Below are 25794 nucleotides of genomic sequence, written 5' to 3'. Positions count from 1 at the left end.
AATTTTTTCCAGATTTCGTAGTATATACCAAACAATCATTCATTGACACGTTTTCCTAATTAAATTAGCATTAATGTCATAGTTCCTTGAGCGCCGCCAATGCGTGCACTTCATCCAACATCGCGCATACGACACGTTGTCCACAACGTGTGTGCTCTGTTTGTTTGCCCGGCGAGCACTTCAGTGAATTTATGATGCAGCTTAAGCACACAATTGTCCATCTATTGAGCCATTCGCTCACTCTGGAGTATGACTCCACGTTGGATTCTGCGCGATCTGTGCGAACGGCCATTAAATTTCAATTTCCATTTCAATTGCAACTATGTTGGGCAATTCATTCTCGGCTTTATAACCTGCAACGTTCTGCGTGCCCCTAATTGCCGCTGCAAAAACTATTGTCAAATTTCATTTTTTTTCTTTCTGCACTTTTGTCCGCCAAGTGGGCTATAAATAAAGAGCCAGCGCTGAAAACCATCCAAACGACTTTAACTAAATGTTGAACCCAACTTTACTCGCTCTCTTTTGGATCTTTTTTTTATTGTTTTTGCCATCACGCAGAGGAGTCTTAAAGTGATGGAAGCAAAAAGTTTTCACACAAGTTAAACGTGGTTTTCCACAGGAAAAGTGGAATTTAAAACCCAAAGAAAAAGACACAAAAAAAAGACAAGCTGTGTCAGCGGATATGTGTTTTACTTAGGACACCATGAATTCTCTTTTGCACATTGACAATTTTATCAATTACCAATCTGGATTTTTGGCTAAAAGAAACTTGGAATTGATTTATCACAAAAATGCCATTTGTATATATAATATGATCTAATAGATATATAAATCACAGCGTATTTATTGAATGCATCGAAGGGTAACCTGTTAATTACATTATAATATCAAATCTATTGGCATAAAATGATGTATTTAACTTAATTAATGCATATTATGAAAGGAGCCCACCCTGATTTCCCCTGGAGTAAGCTCAGCGCAACAAAAGGGTGTTCAGGTCATGGTGAAAATGTCGGAAGTTCGGTTTAGGCCAAAAGCACAGACTTGTGGCCGGAAGTGGGTCCGTTGGCGTCTGTGTTGTGTGTGTGCTCCGAATGGCTGGTACACGGAGGATGGTGGCGCAAGTGCTTTTCCAAGCAAATTGCCAATGTAAATGTTGCAACAACCAGCTACAGGCAGCGGTGGTAGTGGCAACAACTAAATGCGGCCCCATGGCAGCTGTGCAAACAGCGACAACAAGAGCAACAAAACGAGTGCCAGTGCCTGTGCCAGTAGCAAAGTATTTGCTGATGACGTCAAAAAGCACAAATGCACACAGACACACACCCAGCAATTTTGCCTGCAGTTTCCCCGACATTTTCCCCACGCGAAGCAGACATCTCATCTAACTGCAACTCAATTCTGCAGCGGAAAAGCAACGCAACCAAAATTGGCACAACGGCGCTTCCTGGTCGCCGTTTTGCGTTTTGCTGAGGCACGCGCAATTTGATTTGATTTTATTGCCCCGCCCACACTGGCTAAGGACATTTCTGCAGCGAAAGGATAATGCCGTGGAAATGGTTTAGCCCACGGCATTTGGCGATAATAGGACAAAAATGGCTGCACATTATATTTTCACAAATTTAATTCAACTATTACTATTAGAAATTAGTAAGAATGGGTAGGGACTATTTAAAAGTAATATCAATTTCACCTACTCAAATCTTTTTCTATATTTGCAATAAAAATCTTAGCCAACCAAGTCATCGCACTTCCTCAAATTACCATTTTATAGCCAGCAAACTCTAATTTAAAAGTTCAACAGAGTTCAAGACTCGAGGGATCATAGTATACGTTTGAATGCCTCTACACTTCTTAGATGTTCGACGTATGTTTAGAGAACATCCTTCCAAAGAAATTGCCTTCATGGATTCCATCCAACTGTTTCGGTTTTTGTGTGCTCCTTTTAATTCCTCGAATACTGAGAACGTTTTCACGGCTGCAAATTGGCATTTCAAAGAAACGATTTCAGGAGCCATCAACAGTGTGCTCAGTGAATCGTACTTTTCATTTTGTATCCGTTACAATCTGGGTTCGTAGTCGGGATTAAGGTGGCTCATGATGTTCCAAGCCTATTCAAACCATTTCATATCTATTAGCTTGTATAATAGCATATAATTTTGTTTATCTATTTTACAGAGAATACAATCATAAGCATAAATTTATGAAGTTGTAATACACTAATTGATCGGTCATTTATACAGATAATATTAAATACTTATTATATTTTTATAATAAGATTTTAATAATGTACTTATTATAAACAAGAAACTAATTTACGCACACGCCCCTGTTTTTCTGTGTACACACGGCGTATACTTAACGCCCGCCTAATTAGTGCATTATGCACTCGCATTCGAAATGCAGTCGACTCAACTCAATGCCTCAATGCCTTGCTCCACTTACAGGCTTAGACGTCTTGCCACTTGCAACTGCAACAGGAGCAAAAGCCACAAAAGAACACAAAGGATACGGAAGACAGCAGTGGCAACTGCAACAGCGGGGAGCGACGCAAACTATAGCCAAACGTGAATGCGGTAGACGCGCGTCGAAGCTGTAGAGGAACGCCTTCACATTGGATTACGCGCAGTTTTACTTTAGAGCGGTGCCAATTAGTGGCCAACAGCAGCAACAACAGCAGCAGCAACAGCACCAGCAGCTCGTGCAGCAGCAATTGCTAGCCCAGCAGCAGCAGCAACTGCAGATACAGCAGCTGCAGCAACAATTGCTGCTGCAGCGACTCGAGCGTGAGTTGCAGCAGAGTTACTCGTGCCTGCGGCAACGTTGGCTCACCGACTACGCAGCCCCCCATCAGCAGCATCAGCAGATTGCCCAGCAGCAGCAGCTCTTTGCCGCCCAGCAGTTGCAGTTGCAGCACCAGCAACTGCAGCACCAGCAGCAGCAGCAGCAACAACAGCAGCAGCAGCAGCAGTACAGCTACTACTTCAGTCGCGGTAGCACCAACACCGATCTGGGTCTCGGACTGGGCCTGGGCTTCGGTCTGGGCAGCGGCAACCTAGCCAGGTATCATCACAACCCATTGCTCTCTAGCCTAATCCCATAAACATAGAAATAGTAATAGCACAGGTTTACATCGATCTCTACCATTCCAGCTGGTACCATCTGCCGTCCACATCGGCGCACATCTATATTGGAACCACCAGCAGCGGCGGTGCACCGGGCAGCGCACCGTATCCTCCGTATCCGTACCGGAGCGTGGGTGGATATTCCGGAGGAGGTTATCCGGCAGCGGCGCTTATTAACTTTGATGCTTCGCCGACACCGCTGTTAGCGTCAGCGGGAACTTCACCCGGCTATTTGCCACCATTGGCCATTCCGGCAGCCTTACCACCACCGCCACCGGCGCCGAGTGTAGCCACCGATTATTACTTCAGCAGCCGGAGCACACGGACCGTTCCGCCACCGGTACCGCCCACTCCGGCAGCCGTTGCAGCAGCGGCATCAGCATCAGCGGTCTCCACCTCGCCGTTCCGTGAGTACGGGAGCGCGGCGGAGGAGCTGCAAGCTGGCTATCGCTACAAGGCCACGCCCCGCAGGCGGTACGACGCCTACGACAACTACGGCTATCTGCCTGGCTTTGCCAGCACCACTGAAGACGAGGAGGACCTGCTCGAGGAGTGCCTGCCGCAGGAACTGCTCTCCACGGACTGCTCGAGTCTCGAGGAACTGCGCTTCTTCCATCTGCAGGAGGAGGGCGAGGACGAAGACGACGAGGAGGTTGCCACGCAGCTGGCCCACATCCTTGACCTGCCGGATTTTCTACATCCCTACGGCGGCAGCGGCCGGGACAGCCTGCACAGCCACAAGACGCCGCCGCAACACGAGTACCAAACGGAGCACGGCTCAGCCGCAGCGGGAGGAGCAGGATCTGCGGGATCGGACGGTCGGGGTGGTGGTGGTCAGTCGCAGCGTGTCCTTGAGGACCAGCGATATCAGCCCTACCAATACCAACAGCAGCAACAGCAGCAGCATCAGCAGCAGCAGCAGCTACATCACCAGCAACATCAGTCGCACTTCCCACAGCAACATCAGCACTTCCAGCCGTCGCAGCAGCAACTGCAGCAGCAGTCCTACCACTCGTACCAATATCCTTCGCAGGACAGCTGCGAGGGCTTCAACCAATTCGCCAGCAACGCGGGCAGCTGCCTGGGCAATCAGAGAATGATGGTTAGCAAATTGTGGAACAGCTGCTTCCCGGAGTTCACCCCGGACCATGTGCATCGCCACAACTTTTACCTATGCCAGGTGAGCCAGAGTTTTCGCACTGAAAAGCATATTCAGAGCCAGAGATCTCTACCTTGGAATGGTTATTTTCCCATATAGATTATTTAGGAAACTATATACTTTATCTAATAAGCTTCTTCATATTTAGTGGCAACGGAACACGCAGGTGCGCATCGTTTACCTGTTCTACCGATGGATAACGGCCATTACCTGCCTGGCGGCACTGGTCTGCTCCTTGCTGGACATCGGGCGCACGGACGAGCACTTTGAGCACCACTATGCCAAGTGGTGGATCTACTTGACCCACTGGGGACTGCTCTTCTGCACAGTCCAGGCCTGGCTGGCCGCATGGATAGTGACCCAGGGCATGATGGTGGAGCGCGAGGACTTCGAGATCGTGCGGCAGGCGAAGAAGAGTCGACTGCACCACTTGTACTGGGTGCTCTACACTTGTGCCACTGTCTATGCGTTCATCGTCACCATGTGCTACTGGCTACTGGTCCACAATCCTGGTAAGTGAACCATATTGGCGTTAAGTTCGAATTTCCAGTACACCATATACGATGATATTTTTGGGGGTTTTAATTAAGGAATAACAAAAAATTTTGCGACACCTAATTTAATTGTGCACAGCACTTAGAAAGACTTACAAAAAACCTAAGCCACAAAAATGGCGCCATATCCTAACTGGGGGCATCCAATGTGTCCACCGAGAAGCGGTGGGCAAATATAATGCCACTCACAGTGAAGGCATAATTCATGAACATCTTGGCGGACGCCTCCAAGTACTGGTGAGCTACGTAATCAGACCGCTTGTGGCGCAGGAACAGCTTCTGGGAGTTGTACATGGCCCAGGGTCCAAAGAACACCAAACAGACACTGGCGGGCACGTAGTATCGCATCTGGAGGCGGACGCCCAAGGCCACTGAAGAGACCAGGAAGACCACAATGCTTGCCAGGATAAGGATCCACAAGTTGGCGGTGAGGAATCCAGGTACCCACAGCCCCAGCAGCGTATAGACAACCAGCACGCCAATGCCAATCAGCACAAATGGCCACGTTAGATCCTGTTCGAGAATGTGCAGACACACCACCAGCAGCGTGAGGCTCTCGAAGATGCACCCAAAGACAATCCAATTGAGCGGGAAGGTGAACTGCAGTCGCCGGAAGCCCATGAAGGCCAGCGTCAGATTGATCCACGAAAGCAGGAGCAGCAGGACGGACAGGCCGCGGTTGGCCACACTCAGCTGCGGTTTCCAGCGGTACGTGGATCCGAGCCACTGCAGCGAGGCCAGGGTCACCTGGATGACCAACAGCAGGCAGACGTAGGTTCGAAAAATGCAGGAGGAGAGTTTCCGCGTTTTTGGAAGTCGGTTGATGCTGGTGGCAGCCTCCACAAAACGCTCCACTTCCGAGAACGTGCTTTCACTCACGCTATGACTTGCCTCGAAGTGGCTCTTGGAGCTATAGGCTCCAAAGGATCGCACGCTGAAATTTGGGACTGATGCCGATCTGGTTACACTTAACATACTGGCTGTCAGGCCGAACTGTCGCCTTTGACACTTGACACGGGCGCCGGGAAACAACCAGAAAACGAGGAAATCCCCCACATCGATGAATGATCAGCCAGTCGATGGCGTCGTGCGCCTCCGTCTCAAGGTGTCCCAGTGGATCTACGGCATCGCGGTGCTGTTCATTGTCCTGGCCATTGGGCTGCTCATCTTGCCGGGCCTGTTCAGACGATACGTCCTGGTTCCGGATGTAGTGGCTACCTATTGCTTCTTTGTCATCGGATTGGTCACCCTGTGCGTCTATGTCAACGTCACTTGGCTGCGCCGGAAGTTCCCCTTCAACTGGATAGTCAGCTGCTGCATAGCAGCTTGTCTGGCTCTGGGAACGGTGTGCACCCTTTCAAACCAGCGGACCGGACACGTCCTGCTCCTGAGCATGGAGATTCTTGTCATGATGTCGCTGCTCCTGCTGGTCGGCTCATATCTATTACCCGAATGTCCTGCAGTGGCCTACTTGTTCCTCACTTGGTTCATATTCGTTGTGCTCTCCTCCGTCCTAATGGTCGCCGGTTGTGTCCACGTGTCAGATCAGATGTTCTCCTATGAAGTAGCCACTCACTTTGTGCTCTGGCAAGTTATATGCCCACTGATTGTGTTCCAGGCGCAGGTCATATCCGGCTATTGGGAGAACTTGCCGCCAATCTTGGATAGGCCACTGTGCTCCACGATGATCCTGTTCGAATTTCTCGCCTGCTACATCTTTCTTGACTCCGCCGATGATGTTGGATTTGAGTTCTACTACGCTGGCCAGTCAGCAAATCAAAAGTTTTTGTCCAGATCCGTTAAGAGCCAGTGGGAGATGTTCATGGACTCAAACTAGGGATTTCCTAAATTGGACACCTGTGAAAAAGCCTCCCCTGCAGGGCAAAGTGTATTTTATAAATTTAAGGAAAGAACAACGAGCATTTTAATCAAGTTCTTTAGAAAAAGAAAAGCATTTAATTAAAAAACATTTTTTTTGTCTATCTTTTATCTTTTAGAAATCCATAAGATCGATGCGCTAAACTTAATGGTCCATGTGCTCAACACGATTATAATGCTCATCGATTTGGCCATCGTGGGGCATCCGATCAAGATGAGCCACGCCTACTTTACCACTGGCATTGGCCTGGCCTACGCCATATTCACGGGAATCTATTTCTTGGCCGGCGGAACAGACAGGTGACAACCACACTGGATATGATTGATCAAATTAGGATGGTACTGATGTTTGTTTACACAGGAAAAACCAAACTGCCATCTACCCGATGATGGACTGGACCAAGCCGGGCAAGGCGATCATAGTGACGGCCTGTGCGATCATCTTTACGTTTTTCGTTCACTTCTGCTGTTACCTCCTTTACCGCGGACGAGTCTGGCTCTTCACCAAGCTATGCATCCGTGGACGGCACAATCGGGATGGTGAAATGGGTGAGGGCCTCAACGATGACTCCGGTTCCCGTATGGGCGGTGGCGGTGCTGGAGGATCAGCCGGTGGCGGAGGAGCAGCTGGTGGCTCGGTGGCTGGCGCTGGCGCTGTGGGCAGCAGCCAGGACTACGCCCATCAGCAGCAGTATCCCATTGCCCACACGGAGCAGCCGCGGGCGGGCAGCCACCAACAGCAGCAGCAGCAGCCGCCGGGCAATTACCAGCTGCCACCACAGTATTCCGGATATCTCCAACAGCCAGTGGTCGCCGGCGTCAATGTGGGTGTGATCAGTGCAGAGGGCGTTTACCAGCCCATTGGCACGGATACTGGACGCACCAGTGGCGGCGGCGATGGCAAGCACAAGTCCTCCTCGGGCTCAGCAGCTGGAACAGGATCGGGTCAGGGTCAGGGACAGGGATCGGGTTCGGGTTCGGGCTCGGCACTGACGCGCACCGTAGCCCATTTGGATGCGTCGCAACGGGAGCAGTTCCTCAATCCCAACAAAATCGTCGAGTACAAGATGTAAAGGCGTTGCACCCGGCACCGGTATACGTTCCACTTGTCCATGAAGTTTCTGGAGAAGCACTGTGCCCAGTGCGAGGCGACGCGCAGCGCCATCTGCGAGGAGGAGCGCCATTTGGCATGAGCACAGTGGTTAGTTTTTAGATTTGCTTTCGAGACGTCTAGTTTTCGAATATACCTGCCAGGCCAAATCGATTGATCGGGCTCAAATCAGTATTGCACATGGTATTGCTATTTTTTTTGGCAAAGTAGTTTGTAACCGTAGTTTCGTAATTTTGTAAAAGCTTTGCCAATCCTTTTTAAATGTGTAGACGCTTCTCAGTGTGCCGCATAGCAAGCATGCAAATATAGCACGACAAAGTTTTAGAATATTAGAATTGTTCCATTAATGCAAAGGATTACCGTTGAGTGTATTCGGACTTTTTTGAATGGTAATCTTTGCGGCAAGTCGTTCCAACAGTTTAAAACGTTTTAATGGACTAAGTTGAACATGATGTTTACATTTAACGAAACCCACACTCACAGTTTTTAATTTTCAGCTCAGTTATCTATGACATAATCAAGCAATTGTGTTCAAATAACAAATTAACACACTGTCAGCAATTATTTTCAGAACCACACAGCGCTAGAGAAAACCGAGTAAACAAAATGACATACTGCCTACAATGATTTAAGTTAGGAACTTTTTTAATTAGCTAAGTTAACCATTTATCCACACAAATTTTATATATCGGTGCAGGTGTTAAGCCAGTTCGTGCATCATCATCGGAGGCAGAAGATGGGATAAACAATTAATAGTTGATTTAATTGGCTTGGAAGGGCTCTTTTCAAGGTCCTTGGGATTATTGAGCACCAGGATGGCGAATAGAATTGGCAGTTTTTTTAAAAGGAGCTAAACGGCGCCGAACAAGGAGTACGTGAATGTAGAGCAAAGAATATTAATTTTAGGATACGCTTGGCATTGGTTTGCTTAGTAATTAGTGAATTGATAACATAAAATACGTTTCTTTATATGAATATATTTTCCCAGCAAGCTCAGTCGCTGCTAGAACACTCTAATAAACCTTATTCTAGAAAGCACGACGTAAAGTATTACGATTAACAATATCAGAAATAAATATTTTAGCATACGATGTTGAAAAGTATATTGCAAAACGTTTTACTTTTGACTCGAATCCAAATACGTACCCTACACAAAACCCTGATATCTTGCTTTTGTTGGTTTCTGCGAGTATGGAAGATACTGAAAACAGTGACTAGATTTATTACCAGACGGAAACCTATATATGTAAATAGTTGATTTCGTTTATGTTGATCGACTTCTATCTATATTCAAATGCATAGCAAAAATTTAGGAATCTGTTGAAGAAAATGTCGATTCCCGTGAAAAGGATGGTATAGCAACCTTGAGTAAAATTTCAGAAACAGCAATGAAAAAATACAACTGAAAATCAAATGCATTGAATAAAACTCGTCAAGAGGAATGTGTTAACAAGCTAAAGCAAAACAAATATAACAAAATATTTAAATAAATATACAGAAGCGAATGCAGAGCAAATAGCATGCCCAAACTATAACTACATTATTGAATAAAGATTTAAGACATAATAGCGAGGTAAAGTAAACAACCATTAATTTTTGATAGATTTACATAAATTAAACACTTTCTCCTAAATAAAACCGATCATCCACAGGTATTCAGGTATTTTTATTTCCACATTGTTTGAACCCAATTTCTTTTTAGAGAAGTTTTACCAGTTTTGGTTGAGGGACTGCAAAATGTCAGTTTCGCACGCTTTTCCCAAATTGTTTTCCAAAAATTTAGCATAAATGTATAAATGAATGTTTATATAGACTGAATATTATTAAAAAGCAAAAAAAAAAAAAGAAATTAACAAAGTACATAACCGAACTAACACGTAAATGGAAGCGGTTAAATCTTTTCGGAATTGTAAAAATATAAAACGAAAAACGCAAGATTTCATATTAGCCACAACATACAACAGTAAACACATATCAACAATTAGAGATGATCATTCTAAATATAAAGATATTAAAGGAGATGAAAAGAAATGTTTCAAATAAAGCAAATCAAAGTTGACCTCATCAAGAACCACACATAAAAACCACAGTAAGAAAGTAAAACTTGCATTAAAAAAAATGTAAAAATGTTAAACAATCACTATAACGTATGTATATGCAGAATATATTTATCAGAGGAAAAATTCAAATATTATATTTTGTAGATTTTTAGTAAATTAGAAGTGAACGATTATGAGAACCGATTTCAACACACACGTGCATACATATGTCTACAAAAATATTTATCCCAAATATATACATCCCCCCATACCCTTCGAAAAGTAGCTCAGCCCTCTGTACCCAAGTTGAGAATTAGAATTGAAATTGTTGATTGAACAAATGAGGAAATGGAAAAGCTTTAAGAAACCAAAACGATTGGACGACACTTTTATACACCGACATAAAAGTTGAACTAAACGGCTCAATTGAGTTCTTGGCAATGAGTTGGCTCACCAGGTAGTAGTACGTACACGAAAGGCTCAACAGAATTCAGTATTAGCGGATGGCAAATTGCTGCGAGTATACAAAGAAAATCAAAATGTTATTAACAAAGCACACCAAGAATAAATCTTAACAAATAAAACTACATGTGTTGATGAAGAAATAAAATTTCAATGTTGTGAAATTTGAGGAAATAAAATACAAACAAAATTGTTTACTTCAAAAGTATTTCTGCGCATTTAAGCAAAATCGTAAAACAATGCTTCATCATTTCAAACTATAATGAGTCGAAGTTTTGCTAAACAATTAACAACCAAGTAACGAAACACGAAAATAATTAATTGTTAGAAAAACCATGAAAGTGTAATCGCTAATGGATGTCATGCATTTTAAGAGCATAGCAAAAGCTAAACTATTATATTACCGACAAGAGAGAACACAAAATTCATTAACTTACGTACGTAAGTATGTTTGTATGTGCGTACATGCATAATAAAATATATTATTAAAATTATTATGTATTTCAAGCAAAGAATTGTGAATTAGTAATAAACAGAAACAAAATGTCAAGCAAAATGGTAAATAAAAAATGTACAATACAAAAATATCTGCGTTGCTTTTTGTATCTCAGGAACGAGCTTCTTGTAAGTAAATCCCCCAGTAATACACACAAAATTTTCTCTTTAATTAATTAATATATGTATATTTTTATTTATAATTATTATTACACAATGCAATGCAATTTCTAAGTCCTTATACAAAATCTATATTTTTTGTTTTACATTTTAATTCTTATACCATGGTAATTGATTTCATTATTAGTCATAGTTACAGTTATTATTAATTTATTTTATCTTTAAATAATTAGTAACATAATTTGGTTTTTGCGACTTAAATATTAAAACACACAGGTATACAAAACTGAAGGATATTTTAAAACTTTTACGCCTCACGCTTACAAATAAGAATAGGTTTGATTTAAATTACAATTATCGAATCACTTCATCTTTTGTATTTCGTGTAACTTTAAAAATTAAACAAAAATACCATAGAGAAAAGTGTAGTGTCGAAGATGGGAAGTTTAACCTGATATCACGTATATTTGGGATTGGTGCGGGTATTGGCAAAACAAAGAATAGTTGTGGGATGGTTGCCAAGTTAAAATAACAACGCATCAAGTGGTAAATAACAAAGAAAGTTTAAATTGTGAACAGAAATAAATGGAAATTATAGTCAGGATAATTTGTAATTTGTATTTCATTTGCCAGGCCGCCATCTAAGAGAGCTTCAAGTAAGAGGGCGGCGAACATTTCTTACGCAAGAACTTGATTATGTACAATGGTAAGCAGGAGACCAGCGTGATGAGAGAAACCTTCCACAGAAAATCGTACGACCAAATAAACTCCCAGTCTGAAAAGAACAGAAATGTTATTATATTCTCATTGGTAGAATTTACGATTTACGTACCGAAATACTCATGTAACACGGCCAATGAAATGAGATAAAGCGCTAAACTGAATAGTTCCGCTAGCACCATTAACCTGTGAACAAAGCAGCAACGTTAATAACACAATAAAGATTAAATACAGTTTACAAAACTCACCTATGCCAAGTACGCACGGTAAGAGCCACCATGATGAGCTCAGTCATGATTAATGCCGAGAAACTGATCGCCACAATGTGGATAAACTCGTCCACAAAGAGTATTAATGCTCCGTACATGATTACGCCGCCTTGGTATATGCTAATTAGTACCCATATAAAGAAGGTCTTGTAGCTTAGACTGCGTCCCTTTGACAAATCCTTGTAAAGCTCTGGGTATGTGACGGCCGTCTCCGATGTGATATCCTGATCCAGCACCAATGAGAACACCGGGAACATAGTGTACAGCGTCGAGTAACCGACCATGAGAAAGCCCTGATACAAAGCAACCGAGCTGAGGTAGAATACCGCTGAGAAGACCGCCTGCAATGTGGTTATGATCAAGCCGCGGTGGATAACGAACTGGGATAGTGCCGCCGATCGCTTGTAGCTCCTGCGACCGTGGATAAGCAGGAGCTTGGCGATGTGCGAAAACTGCGGAATGCTGAAATCACCGGCCAGCGAGGCTTGTCTTCCCTCGCGTCCTTCAATTCCAACTCCAGCGTCCGCCTGCTGAATCATGCTGACATCGTTGCCACCGTCACCCACGGCACAGGTTCGTTTGCCTGTGTGCTTTTGGATGAGGGCCACCACCTGTGCTTTCTGTGTGGGCGAGCAGCGGCAGCAAACGACGGCCGGTGAGGCTGTGGCCAGCTCCAGGAACTCTGGTCTGTAATACTGCAGGCAAACCTCTAGGGATTCGCCTGAGATGACCAGTGCATGACCCTGCTTACGCCGGAAGCTGTTCAGCTCCTGGTGAGCATCGGTACGCGTCTTTACGGAACGCAAAACATGGAGTCCCTGGTTCCGGCCAATCAGCTGTGAGGACTTGGCAATACAGCAAGCAGTCTCCAACTTGTCGCCCGTTAGCATCCAAACGCGAACTCCGGCATTGCGCAGTAGCTCCAGCGTTGGTCGTACGTTCTCCTGCAGACGATCCTCGACTCCTGTCAAACAGAGCAGTTCCAGTTCACGCTCAAGGGATTCAGTGACTGCCGCCACTTTGGCGACACGATCAGTAATGCTCAGTCGTGCAGCATTGTAGCGCGTCTCAAAGTCAGAGTACTGTTCCTCGGTGAGAACCTTCTTAGCTACAACAAGAGTGCGAAGACCCTCCCTAGCCATGTTTCCTGACTCCTCGCTAAGCCAGTCGTTGTACTGCACAATACTAGACATAACCACGTCGGCACCCTTCAGGTAGAACGTTATCTGACCCGTTTTGCTCTCACGCACTATAATTCCCATGCGCTTGCTCTCGCTGGTGAATGGGAAAAGCTGCAAGATTTGATAGTGCAGAAGTATGTCATCTAGAAAAAAAAAAGGAAAAACAAAATAAGCCCCTGATTTTGATTGATTTATTATTTATACAAATACTTACTGTCTTCGCTGGGGGTCTTCACCTGCAACGTCATCGTGTTGAGATCCCTGGCAATCAGGGTCAGTCCCACCTGCTCAGTCCACTTCACTAGTGCAATCTCGTCTGGAGACGCAGCCTGATACTGATGCTCTGTGTCCGTACTGCCAGGTGCCTCGATGTTTATCACAGATTTGGTTGGCGAGTTGTTACCGCCGGTAACGGTCGATGCCGTGGACACGGATCGGTTGTCCTCGTCATCGCTTACCGGTGTAACATTGTGGCACAGGGCCAGTGCTCGCACCGCCTCCCATTCCCGCCATCCCTCCGGGCGACGCATCCTGTTGCCAAACATCATTGGCTTGTTCGACTCTCCGCCGCTGCTCGAGCTCGATAAACTACCCTGCTGCTGTTGCAGAATGTTTCCCGATAGCTTCTGTATCATCTGACCAATGTGATGGAAAGTGTCTGCATCGTGCGATACAATGCCCAAGTGGATCTTCTTAAACACCATCTCGTTTTGTGTGAGTGTGCCCGTCTTGTCGGTCAAAACATAAGAGATTCGTCCCAATTCCTCGGGTATGGTGGTCGACCTCACTACAGTTCCCTGGATGTTCGAGTCGTTTTGCATTTGCCATGAGTAGAACGCCTTTCCCATGTCCAAATTGACACGCAGACTGATTGGAATGATGTAGGAGAAGAGCAGAACGAAGCGGAACATGTATCTATACCAAGGACCGCCGAAACCCTTAAGCATCATCATGACTAGCGACAGTCCAAGCACGGCGCAGAACAGAACCTGTAGAGAGGAAAACCCGATTGAGTTTAAAAGAGTACCAAAACAGAATCTTTGTGATACCAATATTAATTTACGCTCTTACCTTAGTCAATCCGTTAATCTCCATGTCTAGCAGTCCCACTTTGGACCTTGGCTGTGAGTTATTCATCACGCTGCGGGTTTCGCAGCCAGTATATATGACAATTCCTGTGGCTGTTCCTGCCGCTACGACGGTGTTGGCCCACAGAGTATTCTCCACACTGAGACCGGTATCTTCGCTGCCGTCTGCCATGCAGAAGGTGGCGATGAAGCTGTGAATGTCGTTCTGTGGCTTCTCCACGTAAAAACTGGCATCGATGCTGTGCAGCTCCGAGTCTCGACTGAGTTTTTGAGTATACGGAACTGCGAGACGTGGTTTCCAGTCCGTCTCGCCATCCAGTTGGTCCGTACGAACGAAGACCGATCCACTGCGATCGCTGGTGCGCAGCAGGATCAGATCCGCTGGCACGCGCTCGTTCTTTTCCACGATTATGACGTCACCGACCTTCAGCTTGGAGCTGGGAACCATCTCGTAGCCGCTGATGTTGGTGGCCGACAGTCTCTTGTACTTCTGCGAGTTTACCTCGTGATCCCGCTGATGGCGACGCAGATCGTCGACCGCCTCTCGGCAAATGGTGACCATCAGCACGAAGCCGAGCGGACCCCAGTAGGTGTACGGGTAGCCGATCCGGATGTCCGGAATGAACTGCGACAGCGCCATCAGCAGGAAGTACAGGTTAAGGAAGAAGCGAAACTGCTCGAACAGCACCAGAGGCAGGAAGGTGATGAAGTTGTACTTCTGATTCCGGATCTCGTTCGGTGGGAACTTCTCCGTATTGACCCGTCCGAGATTTACGGTGCGGGCTCTCAGCTCCCGTGGCCGGAACCATTTTCGCCAGCAGCTGTAAAGACAGACGAGGATCAGTACCACAGCGCCTTCGGTAAGAATGTGAGCCAGAAACATCCTTCCGGCCAATATTTCCAGTCATTATATAACCCTCTTAGTTTTACAATCAAATATTATACGACGAGCACGGCCTACTGGTTTACATAGAATTTTGTATATAGTTCGAAACATAACGAAAAGAAGGGGATGTAACAAAACTATGCCTTGCTTATGAAACCTTTTAATATTATTAAATAATATTATAATAACGTGATGATGTGTCCGTCATACAAAAAACAGTTTAAAAACAATTTAGATTGATGAATAATCATTAATAACGCTCGAATATGTCAACCATTGACTTGCATATTTAATTTAATTCCCACGAATAGTAAACCTTTTAAGGCACTTCCAACCGTTATTGAATCTATAATATTCATATTCTTATGGGAAATCCCTATTTGGTAGCAAGTGCTCTGCCCAGGGAATTTAAATTTCTATCACAAAGTCTGTGAGCTACAGACATACATATGTAGGAGACGACCTTGGGTGGAAAATCGATAATAAGAACTCGAATAAAAAAAAACAAAAGTGAAAATTCAGATAACAACAACAAAGGTTAATGGTGTATATGCATTTGTGTGTGGGTGTTTAGTGAATGTGAGAGAGAGAGTGCGAGTGGGAGATGGAAAGCCACGCTTTGTGTTAGAAAGAGAGTAACTGTAGTATAGTGCATATATATTTAAACTGCATTCTCCTTCTCAGTATAAGTAAGCAACAAAAAGCTGATAAGCAAATGGCACACTTAATTGAGCCTATGTATGATTCACACCTAAATAGATACCAGCGATTTCGCTGGCGATTCAGCAACGGAATGTTCTCGCGCGTCATGGGCGTTGCAGCCGAGTTCTGGGAGGTGGCATCATCCATTTTTGCTGGCCGAGATTCGCACTTATTTGATATTCCCGAAATTATTTATGTAGTCTTGTGCAGCTTTTGTTCTCAGCAGTTGCAGCTGGCACTTCAAGTCGATGTTTTGCTTCGGTCCTTTTCACATTCTCACAGGCGCGGCTCATGGCACACGCATTCACTGAGCAGTCCGAGTAATAAAAGTGCGTGTTATGCTAAATTCTTATGCACAAAACAAATGAAAAAGTGAAAATTCCGTATGAAAACTGCGTCGTCTGCGCGTTTAACAGCCCTGTTTTTGCGATTCTATAGAAATCAATAAGGGGGAAAGTGACAACTATATGCTTGTTGTTCGCCAGCGCTGCCATTCGAGTTTGCTACCCGAATCTGGCAACGCTTTAACTTAGAGCGCCAAATTCAAATGAGCCGTCTGCCGGTTGGGGATCTTTATGACACGTTTATTGCTCACTCAACAGGTCTTCTCGTCGCTTTCGTTAGCACTCGGATGTTAATTAAATAAGCTCTTGCAAGTTGTCTACGCTTCAGCTGCTTAGATCAGCACTAGCGATGTGCTGCTCCTCTTATTTGTTTGCCCACGAGCGAACTGGTTTTTCTACACCATTTTTTTTTTCTCCTTTACTACCATTCTATTTGGCTGCTTGCGCTGGACGTGTGCGAATAGGAGCGCGCTTCGAAGTTTTGTCAATAGAACACACACATTCGTTGGCCAGACGATTTCGTGTCATGATCTCATAAGAAAAAGTTGCCAAAAATGCTTAAGGGAAAGTTCAACGACCAGTCTGCCGCAGCAACAGACAAAACAAAAGGGCCAGCAGAATTAGCTCACCTGTGTGACTCATGCTGCACTTCAAAGTCAGCGCTTTTACCGCCGAAGCCTTGTGGCTCCGCCATAATCCCGATGTGTGTCACGCTCGTTAAATACGCCTATATGCGTTTTTAGTGTATATTTTCGCCTTTTTTAGAGGCTCGCTTATCAGTCGAACTGCGATTCAGCTGAGGTATCTCATCCTGTCTACCCACTGAATTGAAATGCAATCGTCAACAATTACAGCGGCCATAACAAACAATTGCCGCAATTCGTCTCGTACTAAATAATTAACTGGAAATCTCAAAACGAATTGTAGACCTCAGCAGTTTGTATTCCATACTGCTTCTCAACCAAATATTGTTTTCCGCCTTTCCTATTAATTATATATTTAACCAGCTGATATTATCGAGATGTGTGCAAGTGTGCACATTTCCGGCTCTATAAACTGCAAGATTTAAACTTTTCGAATAAAGTTAAAACCGTTTTAGTATCACATTTTTAATGATTAAAAAATGCACTTTTTACACTAATAATTCATAGAGATCAACTGAGTTTCTTTATATTTTAATATGATATATACAAAAATAATAGAGCTATGTACATATATATATTACATCGAATGAAAATCCTTCAAACGAGGGTATAAGATAAATATTCTTATCAGTTCTGTTGTCTGTGGCTTGATTGCATTATCTTTGACCCAGATCAAAACAATAATAAAAAATTCGCAGAATATTACATTGGTTGGTAAGAGCTGAAAATTAATGCATGTAAAAATGAAACAAAACTCAAACATAAGATTCAACGAAACCGTCAGGGGAAAAACTATTTTTCACTGATATAGTTTTCTGTAAGTACATGAGTACATTATTTGTGTAATTTATGCATTACTCATTGCTCATGCCATTAAACTTCTTCAACCATTTTCATTTATCGGCTGTGTGTCACAAAGAAAACTATTTACAATTTTTTTCACAAGTAAACTAAATAATTGAGGGCTCAGAAATGTGTTTAAAATAACCTATAGCGAAAAAATTGTGTTATTTTTTATTTTTTAAATAAATAAATATTATTATTATTATATTATTTTTGTAGCTATCGGGCTTTGAGATCCTGAAATAATTTACTTTACAGTCATAGCAGCTTAAATTCAACGATTAAGGGGTAAAAATATAAATTATTTAAAAATATTATTTTTCTAAATCACACGGTTGCTTTACTCATTAGTACATAAATATTTGTACATTTGTACATAAATATTTTATGGATTACTGATTATTTTGTTCCAGTTTCTTGAGCTTACATGCCGGAAATTTTTTAAAATCCTCAAATGAACTGCCACTTTGGCTGGCGATAATATATTATTAAATATTTTTGAAAAGCGAATGAGTACATATCGGTTCGCTATATGTACCATACATGGTGATTGCGGAAAAAGGCAAATATGGTTGGTTATTCGGGCGGGAGTGGAACGCTAACACGTGTACAATATACCCTTCCACGGGTAACCGGATTGGAATGAGGTGAGCCATGAATAGTGTGACTTGCGCCGCCTTCTGCCTTCTGCCTTTTGGTTATTAACCCACATTGCCGGTGGGTGGAAAACAATGCCAGGCCAAGTTGCGGGCGTCAATCGTTGAGGCATTTCACCGCTCAAGCCAACAAGCCCCCGGTTTTGCCATGGCTTTTTTCTGTTCCCAGCCATTTGCATTCGCAACTAGATAAACAGCTAACGGCGACTAGAAAATAATAACATTAGGCGTTACCATTGACAGTTTGTGGCGTCCACGGGGGCGGTCAGGGCGGTTGGGGGGCGTGGCGCACTAATTTGCATGCGACTAAGTGAAAAAAGCTTGGGAAAAGTTTTTTTGTCAGCTGGTGGTAATGGCTTTGGTTGTAGCCATTACAATTAGCTTAAGTGTGATTGATTCGAGACTTTAGCAAATTATTGAACAGGTTTCAAAATTTCACTGAAATATTTTATATATTTATGTGAAATCAAGTAAGTAATACAAGTTACTTGCTTTGTAAGTTATCAGTAGCTCTTTTACTGGATAGAGCAATGGAATATTTTGGAACATAGGGTAGCTGTTTCCACCACAGTGCCCACCGTGGCAACATCAACAATCACACCAACCAACTGTGCCGCATGGCGCCTCACTTTGCAATTCTAATCGGCCTGTCGAAATCTTTGAGCCTCATATAACCGAAACGGCAATTGGAGTTGAGCGTCAACAAAATGTAACGAAAAACCCGAGAAAAGTTTCGAGAGCCCCGAAATAAGCTAGGCTTTTATTAGGGAAACCTTGAGGAGAAGTTGAATCTGTAAAGGCCTCAAGATATTTTCGTGGTCAGTGGGCGATAACGAGTTAAAGACGCACTTCAAAGGCAACAAATGACATTGAAGCATTGAATTTGGAGATGAAGACTAATATACACAAAAAGTTTTAGGTTTTTTCAGCAATATTTGCTGTACAATAACGTGAAGACTTTAATTTCTGCATTGGTGTGTTTTGAATATGCTAAGGAATGCATATGAAAGTGTGGCTATGGATCACTTTTTGCCGGACTTCTTGATTCCGCCGCCGAGAAGAGGTCCCTTCTTGGCGGCACCTGCCTTGGCCGCCTCCAGAGCCTTCTGCTGCTCCTTCTGCTTCTGCTTGAAGGCCATGTCCTCCTCGTCTAGATTCTTCGAGTCCTTCTTTGGCGCCTTCAGAGGCTTCTTCTTACCGCCCTCGCGTCCAGACATTCTGACTTGCTATTGTCTTTTCCCACGTTTGTTGATTTCTATATCAGTATTTGTCAATGTTTACTTTTACCACATTCAAGTGACAAACAGATTTTCACATAAGGAAACGCTTTGTCAAAACTTGTGTAGTTATTAAAATGTAATGTCATAGAAAATTTAAAACCATAAACATATTGTTCTGCAAATCTATCCTTCAATCATTTGAAGTTGGGCGGCAGAGAAACTTTCAATTTTTATCAGAAAAAGCAGAGTCCGACCGAAAAAAGTAAAAACCAAAAACCATAAAGCGACTCACTTCTTGTGTGCATTTTTTAGAAACCTCGAATACATGATTGTGTGGCCAAAACCAGCTGAGGAACTGGTTTTCGAATTTTTAGCATTTCTTGGTGACTTCTTGAGTCGTTTTCGTTCATGTTTCTTATTTTCGTTCGCCCCACCAATTGGGCTTAAAGTCGCACGGCAAACATCGATTAAAAATGCACAGCTAACGGGTGGTGTTGTGTGTGTGTGATATTTGTGGCCAAAGTTTTGCGGCAACAAGAGTTTGTACTCTAAAACAAAAACAAAAAATAATAAGCAAAACATTCGCTCAGTGGGTGTGGAGCAAGAAAATGTGGCGGGCATGGATAGCAATGTTTGCGTTTCGTTTATGCCTTGTCACCCAACCAAGTCGCTCGTCTTGGCCACTATTTATAACCGTGTTTTTGTTATTATTTTCCATTCGTCGAAAATCTTTTGCCACAAGTCTTGAAAGTCGTCACGATTATCGATTTGCACAGTCCGTCGTCGGCGCGCAGAAACCGAAATGTTTTTAATTTTCTTTCTACGATCCACTTACAGACGTGTCTGCTTGTTCGCATGTGCGGCCTTTCTCAAAGTTCTCTCTAATTAGGTAAATTAAAAATATATCTTGGAATCGTTATATATATGCCATACATACATATATGCTTTACATACAGTTGCATTCATTGTGTATGTCACACATGTGTGGCGCACACAAACTCACACATTCAGCTAGAATTTATTTTCTTGGAAATGTGTTTCGTAAAAGTTCTAAGTTAAGAAGAACATCAAATTGCAAGACAACGCTGCTCGTTTTGAGAAACCACACAATGATATTTGGTTCATGCCAAAAAAATAATAAACAAATATTTCAAGTGGCAGAAGCAAAACAACAACTTGTTTGCCATAAAAACTGTTGAGTTGCGAAAGTGATAGAATGTCAGGAACGATAGAAAGGTCAATGTTTTCCTTGCCAAATATTTAATATACATTTCAATTATTTATAGAAGTTTTATAACTATTGTTGTCAGCATTTTATAAGCAATGGTATTGTACGGGAGCACTGATTAAAAATGCCACAAAACGAAACTATTTCACACGAAATTTAAAATGAAGCGATAAGAGCTTATATTTCTTCAAAGTAGTAAATTATAAATATTTTCAAGGTCTTAATGCGATAGATTAAATATGTTGTTTCATGCTATAGTTATAATATTGTTCAATGCTTTGTAGTAAAAGTAAAAAAAACGCTTATGTGCGAAAATATAAAATATTTAACTATTTTCCCTAGAGGTTACACTTGAATTCCCCCTGTTTTGCTGGCCAGTGAACAGCTGTTGCCGCCAACTATTGCAGCAGTGAAATGGAAATATTGCGCATACGCAGCGTTGGCGTTGTAGGGTATCGACTGGATCGCGCCGAATGCACACTCACCTGCAGAGGCACAACTTGCAGACATTGCCAATGCTGCGACTCTTGCTTTTCCGCCGATTGTGCTGGTAGAAGACCGTGGATGAGCCATTTTCCGGATCGATGACGGTTGTGCTATGCGTAGCGCCATTGCTGAGATCCCCCGTGGCAGCAGATCCTCCAGATGTCGCTGCACTGCCATCGCCAGTGGTTGCTTTAATGCCGGTGGCACTGCCACTCCCACCACCACCACCACCACTACCACCCCCAACGCCACCGATCGATCCCGCCCCCGCGACGCGCGATGACGTGTGCGTTAATTGCGCCAGTTTCGAAATGCTGCTGTAGCTACCGTTTGAGTGTTTGGCGCGCTCGCGACTCCGCTCATTTCTATAACGTATCTGGCCGGCGGCAGAGCCAAAACTGTTGGATCCGAAGAGATTGCCCAGAAAGCTGCCTCCGCCGCCGGCGGCAGAGCTGCCAGCGCCGGCGTCGACGCCGCTGTAGCCCATGGAGCTTTTGCGTCGCCCCCTATTGTTGTTGTTGTTCTGTTTACCGCTCGGTACATCGCGGCGTATGAGCAATTCGGTCTCCGAATCCGTTTCGCTCTCTTCGTCGAAATCTCGTAGCGGTACATTGCTCTCAGCCATTTTCAAGCCAAGAGAGCTTAAAAGAGAGCAAGCGTAGTCAGCTTAAAGTAAAAAGTTTTGATTAAGAGAGAGTTTTGGCGCCTGAATTGACTAATTAGCACCAGAAATGCAGTATTACTCTCACTTTCAAATGATATTATTTCAGAATAATTAAATGCTGGGTACTCAGTTAGTCTTATTGCCACGTTTCCATTGAGCAATTTTCAGGCGTAAACGATGGCTGCTGCTTATCACACCTGAGTTTTATTCTTTTATATTTTGTTTGAGCGGTAAACAGGTAGGGTAAACACACGTATATATACGCGTAAATCACAGGCATTCCCCGTCGTCCGCTTATCAGTGGCTACAGTTGCCGGCTACCAAATCGTCACCGTAAATACCAATTGCCTACTATTGCTCAGCGTTTTAATTTAATTGATACGAATTCGATAAATAAAAGGCCAAGGCCCGGGCCACACACACATATGCACATGCACCACATTTAGCACGTTGAATTGTAGGCTTTTCGCGTTTTCAATTATTAAATCGATTATCGCAGTACGTTTGGACCTTGTTTGGGGCTTCGACAGCACATTTTTAATTTATTAATAGCCCGGATGTAGCCCGAAAAACATTCAAATCCCGGAAGCAAGTTGCCAGCGAAATAATTTTGGCCAAATGCTAATCAGCTGGCTTTACAGACCACTGTTAAAGGAACGGAACGTTTTGCAGCACTGACCAAGCAGAGGCTCTAATCTTTTGAATTTAATAAGGATTTAAAGCAAAACTTGGATTTTATATTTAAAAGCTATAGTCAATATAAACAGATTGTACACCATTATGTAGTAACGGTAGCACATGGTATTATTTTCATGAGGTAAAGCAGCAATTGGTCTTCATACTTCGCAACACTATTTGGCGCCTAATTCAAACTTGAATAAAGAAAAAAAAAGATTAGGACTTTCCGCATCGTAATCACTTCGTTTTTTGTTCTCTTCCAAGTATTTGTAACGTGTGTCATCAACATTAAATAAATATTTGTCATGTATAAAATATTTAATGTTTATTCGTAGCTTATATTAGCAAACAAACAATAAAAGGGAATTTACACAGAGATCTTAAACAACTAAAAATAATATTATCGCAATGGACTACCGTTCACATATGGTATACTTCACCATTGACTTTTATAATTTAAAAGTATACAATACGCGACCAATACCAAGAAATCCGCTGAGTTGAAGCCGCTAAACAATGCTACCTTGGATATTGGATATAATCGCATTAGCTTAGCTGCGCTCAGTTTGCAGGGGTATGTTGGAGTCCGAATTGGAATAGTTATGCTCCAGTCGCGGGCGGAACTCATCCTCGCCATCTGAATAGGACCCCATCGAACGGCAAATGCTGCAAGAAAATTACAATATATTATTATTCAATTTTGTCTACCATTTAATAAATATATATGATAGATTACCGTTGAGTTGACGCATAGCCTTCGATTGCCAGTGCCTGACTCACACCCGGCGGCAACAGCTGCTGGAGCAGTGCATCCTTGACCGCATTGACGCCAGTCGGCAGTGGCACATGATTCATGTCGACCGAAGAGTGCGATTGCGACAGGTGCGGTGCCGTCAACCCATTTGCCAAGCGTGCTTCTCCACCGCTAGCTCCAACTGCAGTTCCATCCCGTTCGTCGACCTCATCCCTTTGCGTTCGTTCGATGTAGCGAAGAGTGGTGAACAGCTCCAGCAGATTGCCAAAGGTGTTTCGCAGATCGCACTGGCCCGTGATGTCGAAGCACAGCTGCGAAACATTCTGGCGCAAAAGGTAGATTGCATACTTTGTTTGCTGCGACGGCAAAATGGAGCGTGTGTAGAGAGGAAATCTAAGAGGGAACAATAAGATACTAAAAGGTAATATTTAGTCTATGTGCTTACTCTCTTGTTGTGTACGTCAACTCTTTGATATCGTCCACGATCCTTGCTTTCGATGGCTCGTACAGAATACGGTTCCTCAGAGGTCGATCCATAATGATGGCTAACATCTGCACCAAATGGGCAACATAGCTCAGTGCCGCACTCACTGCCAGCGGCGAGACGTTATCCAGGAGCTGTGCGTTGGCTGCCTGACGTGACTCGCTCGTGTATTGCTCCATGTGGGGAAAGGCGATGCCGCAGATGCTAAATTGCCGACCGCCCACATTCTGGATGTTATAGATCTCCTGAAGCTCCAACACCAGTGTGGACATTCTGCGCTCCACCTTAAAAACGTAAAAAGATTAATTGATATAGTTGTTAAATGTTATTATATTCGGCGGCCTCACCTGCCGTTCTATTTGTCTTTTTTGATCGCGCTGTTCCAGATGTTGAGGTGCCAGGGTTCGTAACTCCAGGCGCTCTTTTTCTAGTCGATGTCGCTGGCTGTGGAGCTCCCATTGCTGTGCCTCCCGCTGTTCTCTCATCTCCTGTAGACGTTGACGGGTGCGCTCGTTTCGTTGGCGAAACGTTTCCCGCTCCGCTTTAAGTAGCCGCTGTTGACTGCTTAGCGCTTCGATCCTTCTAGTTAGCTGCTGGGCATTATAAAGCGTAAGGGGCGCGATCTGCTGCTGCTCGGCGAGCAACACGCTCAGGGCGCGGCCCATGGAATGGTATTGATGGGCGGAGTGGTCGCCGGACAGCGATGTCGTGCGGGGCTTCAAGCGCAGCTCGTTCCTGGTCACACAGTGTACACTGAGGCGGGCTATTTCTCGGCAAACCTCGGTCATTTGACGCCTCTTCTGCTGATGCAATCGTTGCAGACGTTGCAACGTGAGAAGCTTCTCGAGGTTGTTGCTACGCCGAATCTCCTGTCGTTGGCATTTCAGCTGTGCATAGCGCATCGTACTCATTCGCAGCACGGGACTCGAACTGCGACTGACGACCGGAGAGTTTATGCCCTCATCCTGCGGCTCTTCCAGCTCCTCTTCTTCCGCATACTTTTGGTAGTGCAAATGCAGCTGCGACTGCAAGGCCTGCTCGCTTATCATCGACGGGGAGGCAAACTGCTCGCCATTCAATTGAAAGACCAAGCAATTTCGTCCGCACTGGGACAAGGTGAGGGGGGACAGGGGTATAAGACCGGAGAAGTAGACGCCCCAGCTGAACAGTAGTTCAGGAGGGCGTGGCAGCCTGCTGGGCGTTAACTGGGATCTTCTGGAAGTAAGTTGGGAGGTGATAGCAGAGTTCTATTTGCAAGCAGGCTCCTATTTACCCGAACACATCCTTATGTCTTAGCTCAACCTCAGGCGGTTGGCCATCTCTTCTTTCCGCCGGATAGTGCTTCCACACCTTGACACACACACACTGTGCATTGGTTTTCCGCCAGGCCTCGTCGTCCGTACAAATCTCCGCCCACTTTTGCTGTTGATGACGCTGCGGCAGCTTTTCGCTGGTGTAGAACGCTTCGCTGTCCTTGTCCGTGTGCAGTGTGTAGTAGAGGAGCACATCATCCGGCTCCTCCAGCTCCAGCGACTTCTCATGCGGCCAGGACTCAATATTGAATCCCTGAATTCTGTTGAGGTTCCGCAGTCGTAGTTGCTGGGTGGCTAGGGGCAGCCACTTGCGGCATCGCGGCCGTAGATTCATCGTAAAACGCGATTCCGGCCGATCTGCGGATTACGCGGAGCCCGCAACCCAGATCATTGTACACTAAGACTACGTTTGTTATAGTTTTTCAACAGAAAGTTTTAACAAAAAAAAAAATGATTACCCGAACAGCTGTTTCTAGATGCGTAAGTGCTGCAAAACACTGAAGGCAATAGTGATGGCAAGTGCACCGTTCAACTTTTATTTTACTGATTTGGCTATTTTCCTTTTTATTCGAAATTTACACATTATTTAATGTATCGATAAATGAAAATGTTAATCAATTTGAATTGATTCATAAAAATACAAAAAATAGTTCGTAAATTACAAAATGCGGGAAAAAATAAATTATTTTTA

The 25794-nt window shown here is 44.0% G+C and overlaps 6 protein-coding genes across 9 annotated transcripts; 2 read left to right on the top strand and 4 right to left on the bottom strand.

The window, feature by feature from the left end:
• The first annotated feature begins 1201 nt into the window (after positions 1-1201).
• On the top strand, positions 1202-10441 carry LOC6617847. The gene is made up of 6 exons (XM_032715064.1): positions 1202-1279; positions 2600-3063; positions 3153-4305; positions 4433-4796; positions 6836-7016; positions 7078-10441. The coding sequence occupies exons 1-6, from the start codon at positions 1202-1204 to the stop codon at positions 7787-7789; spliced, it is 2952 nt and encodes a 983-aa protein (XP_032570955.1). The 3' UTR covers positions 7790-10441.
• Positions 4859-5830, bottom strand: LOC6617846. Its single transcript, XM_002042118.2, has one exon. The coding sequence runs from the start codon at positions 5811-5813 to the stop codon at positions 4968-4970; it is 846 nt and encodes a 281-aa protein (XP_002042154.1). The 5' UTR covers positions 5814-5830; the 3' UTR covers positions 4859-4967.
• On the top strand, positions 5885-6777 carry LOC6617845. Its single transcript, XM_002042117.2, has one exon. It carries the CDS (start codon positions 5899-5901, stop codon positions 6673-6675), a length of 777 nt encoding a protein of 258 aa, XP_002042153.1. The 5' UTR covers positions 5885-5898; the 3' UTR covers positions 6676-6777.
• Positions 10442-11305: 864 nt separating the features above from the next.
• Positions 11306-21835, bottom strand: LOC6617843 (probable phospholipid-transporting ATPase IIB). Of its 3 annotated transcripts, none has more exons than XM_032719404.1 (6): positions 21210-21835; positions 14185-15022; positions 13328-14102; positions 11912-13256; positions 11776-11849; positions 11306-11718 (listed from the first exon to the last, which is right to left on the bottom strand). In XM_032719404.1, exons 1-6 carry the CDS (start codon positions 21833-21835, stop codon positions 11585-11587), a joined length of 3792 nt encoding a protein of 1263 aa, XP_032575295.1. In that variant the 3' UTR covers positions 11306-11584. The 3 variants fall into 3 exon arrangements, with proteins under 3 accessions (XP_032575295.1, XP_032575372.1, XP_032575328.1); XM_032719481.1 differs by lacking the exon at positions 21210-21835 and adding an exon at positions 16763-16842 and having other exon boundaries at positions 11585-11718; XM_032719437.1 differs by lacking the exon at positions 21210-21835 and adding an exon at positions 15839-16213 and having other exon boundaries at positions 11585-11718.
• Positions 19190-21194, bottom strand: LOC6617842 (translation machinery-associated protein 7 homolog). Its single transcript, XM_032719663.1, has one exon. It carries the CDS (start codon positions 19491-19493, stop codon positions 19299-19301), a length of 195 nt encoding a protein of 64 aa, XP_032575554.1. The 5' UTR covers positions 19494-21194; the 3' UTR covers positions 19190-19298.
• A 1020-nt stretch (positions 21836-22855) lies between the features above and the next one.
• On the bottom strand, positions 22856-25573 carry LOC6617840 (UV radiation resistance-associated gene protein). Of its 2 annotated transcripts, none has more exons than XM_002042112.2 (5): positions 25064-25573; positions 24138-25005; positions 23752-24074; positions 23289-23699; positions 22856-23218 (listed from the first exon to the last, which is right to left on the bottom strand). In XM_002042112.2, the coding sequence occupies exons 1-5, from the start codon at positions 25435-25437 to the stop codon at positions 23104-23106; spliced, it is 2091 nt and encodes a 696-aa protein (XP_002042148.1). In that variant the 5' UTR covers positions 25438-25573; the 3' UTR covers positions 22856-23103. The 2 variants fall into 2 exon arrangements, with proteins under 2 accessions (XP_002042148.1, XP_032575486.1); XM_032719595.1 differs by having other exon boundaries at positions 24138-25002.
• Positions 25574-25794: the final 221 nt, after the last annotated feature.

Source organism: Drosophila sechellia, chromosome 2L (genome assembly GCF_004382195.2).
Source record: "Drosophila sechellia strain sech25 chromosome 2L, ASM438219v1, whole genome shotgun sequence".
In the NCBI taxonomy this organism is placed as follows: Eukaryota; Metazoa; Arthropoda; class Insecta; order Diptera; family Drosophilidae; genus Drosophila; species Drosophila sechellia.
This window is presented reverse-complemented; position numbering and strand designations above follow the sequence as displayed.

Excerpts from the sequence above, each read along its gene's own strand:
- LOC6617847 (XM_032715064.1), top strand. The coding sequence starts at position 1,202 with ATGCGGCCCCATGGCAGCTGTGCAAACAGCGACAACAAGAGCAACAAA. Across the intron at positions 1,280-2,599 it reads GTGCCTGTGCCAGTAGCAAA|AGGAACGCCTTCACATTGGA; the intron begins GTATTTGCTGAT and ends TCGAAGCTGTAG. Across the intron at positions 3,064-3,152 it reads GGCAGCGGCAACCTAGCCAG|CTGGTACCATCTGCCGTCCA; the intron begins GTATCATCACAA and ends CTACCATTCCAG.
- LOC6617846 (XM_002042118.2), bottom strand. The coding sequence starts at position 5,813 with ATGTTAAGTGTAACCAGATCGGCATCAGTCCCAAATTTCAGCGTGCGA.
- LOC6617845 (XM_002042117.2), top strand. The coding sequence starts at position 5,899 with ATGAATGATCAGCCAGTCGATGGCGTCGTGCGCCTCCGTCTCAAGGTG.
- LOC6617842 (XM_032719663.1), bottom strand. The coding sequence starts at position 19,493 with ATGTCTGGACGCGAGGGCGGTAAGAAGAAGCCTCTGAAGGCGCCAAAG.
- LOC6617843 (XM_032719404.1), bottom strand. The coding sequence starts at position 21,835 with ATGGCTGAGAGCAATGTACCGCTACGAGATTTCGACGAAGAGAGCGAA. Across the intron at positions 14,103-14,184 it reads AGATTAACGGATTGACTAAG|GTTCTGTTCTGCGCCGTGCT; the intron begins GTAAGAGCGTAA and ends TCCTCTCTACAG. Across the intron at positions 13,257-13,327 it reads GAAGACCCCCAGCGAAGACA|ATGACATACTTCTGCACTAT; the intron begins GTAAGTATTTGT and ends TTTTTTTTCTAG.
- LOC6617840 (XM_002042112.2), bottom strand. The coding sequence starts at position 25,437 with ATGAATCTACGGCCGCGATGCCGCAAGTGGCTGCCCCTAGCCACCCAG. Across the intron at positions 24,075-24,137 it reads AAAGACAAATAGAACGGCAG|GTGGAGCGCAGAATGTCCAC; the intron begins GTGAGGCCGCCG and ends TACGTTTTTAAG. Across the intron at positions 23,219-23,288 it reads GGCTATGCGTCAACTCAACG|CATTTGCCGTTCGATGGGGT; the intron begins GTAATCTATCAT and ends ATTTTCTTGCAG.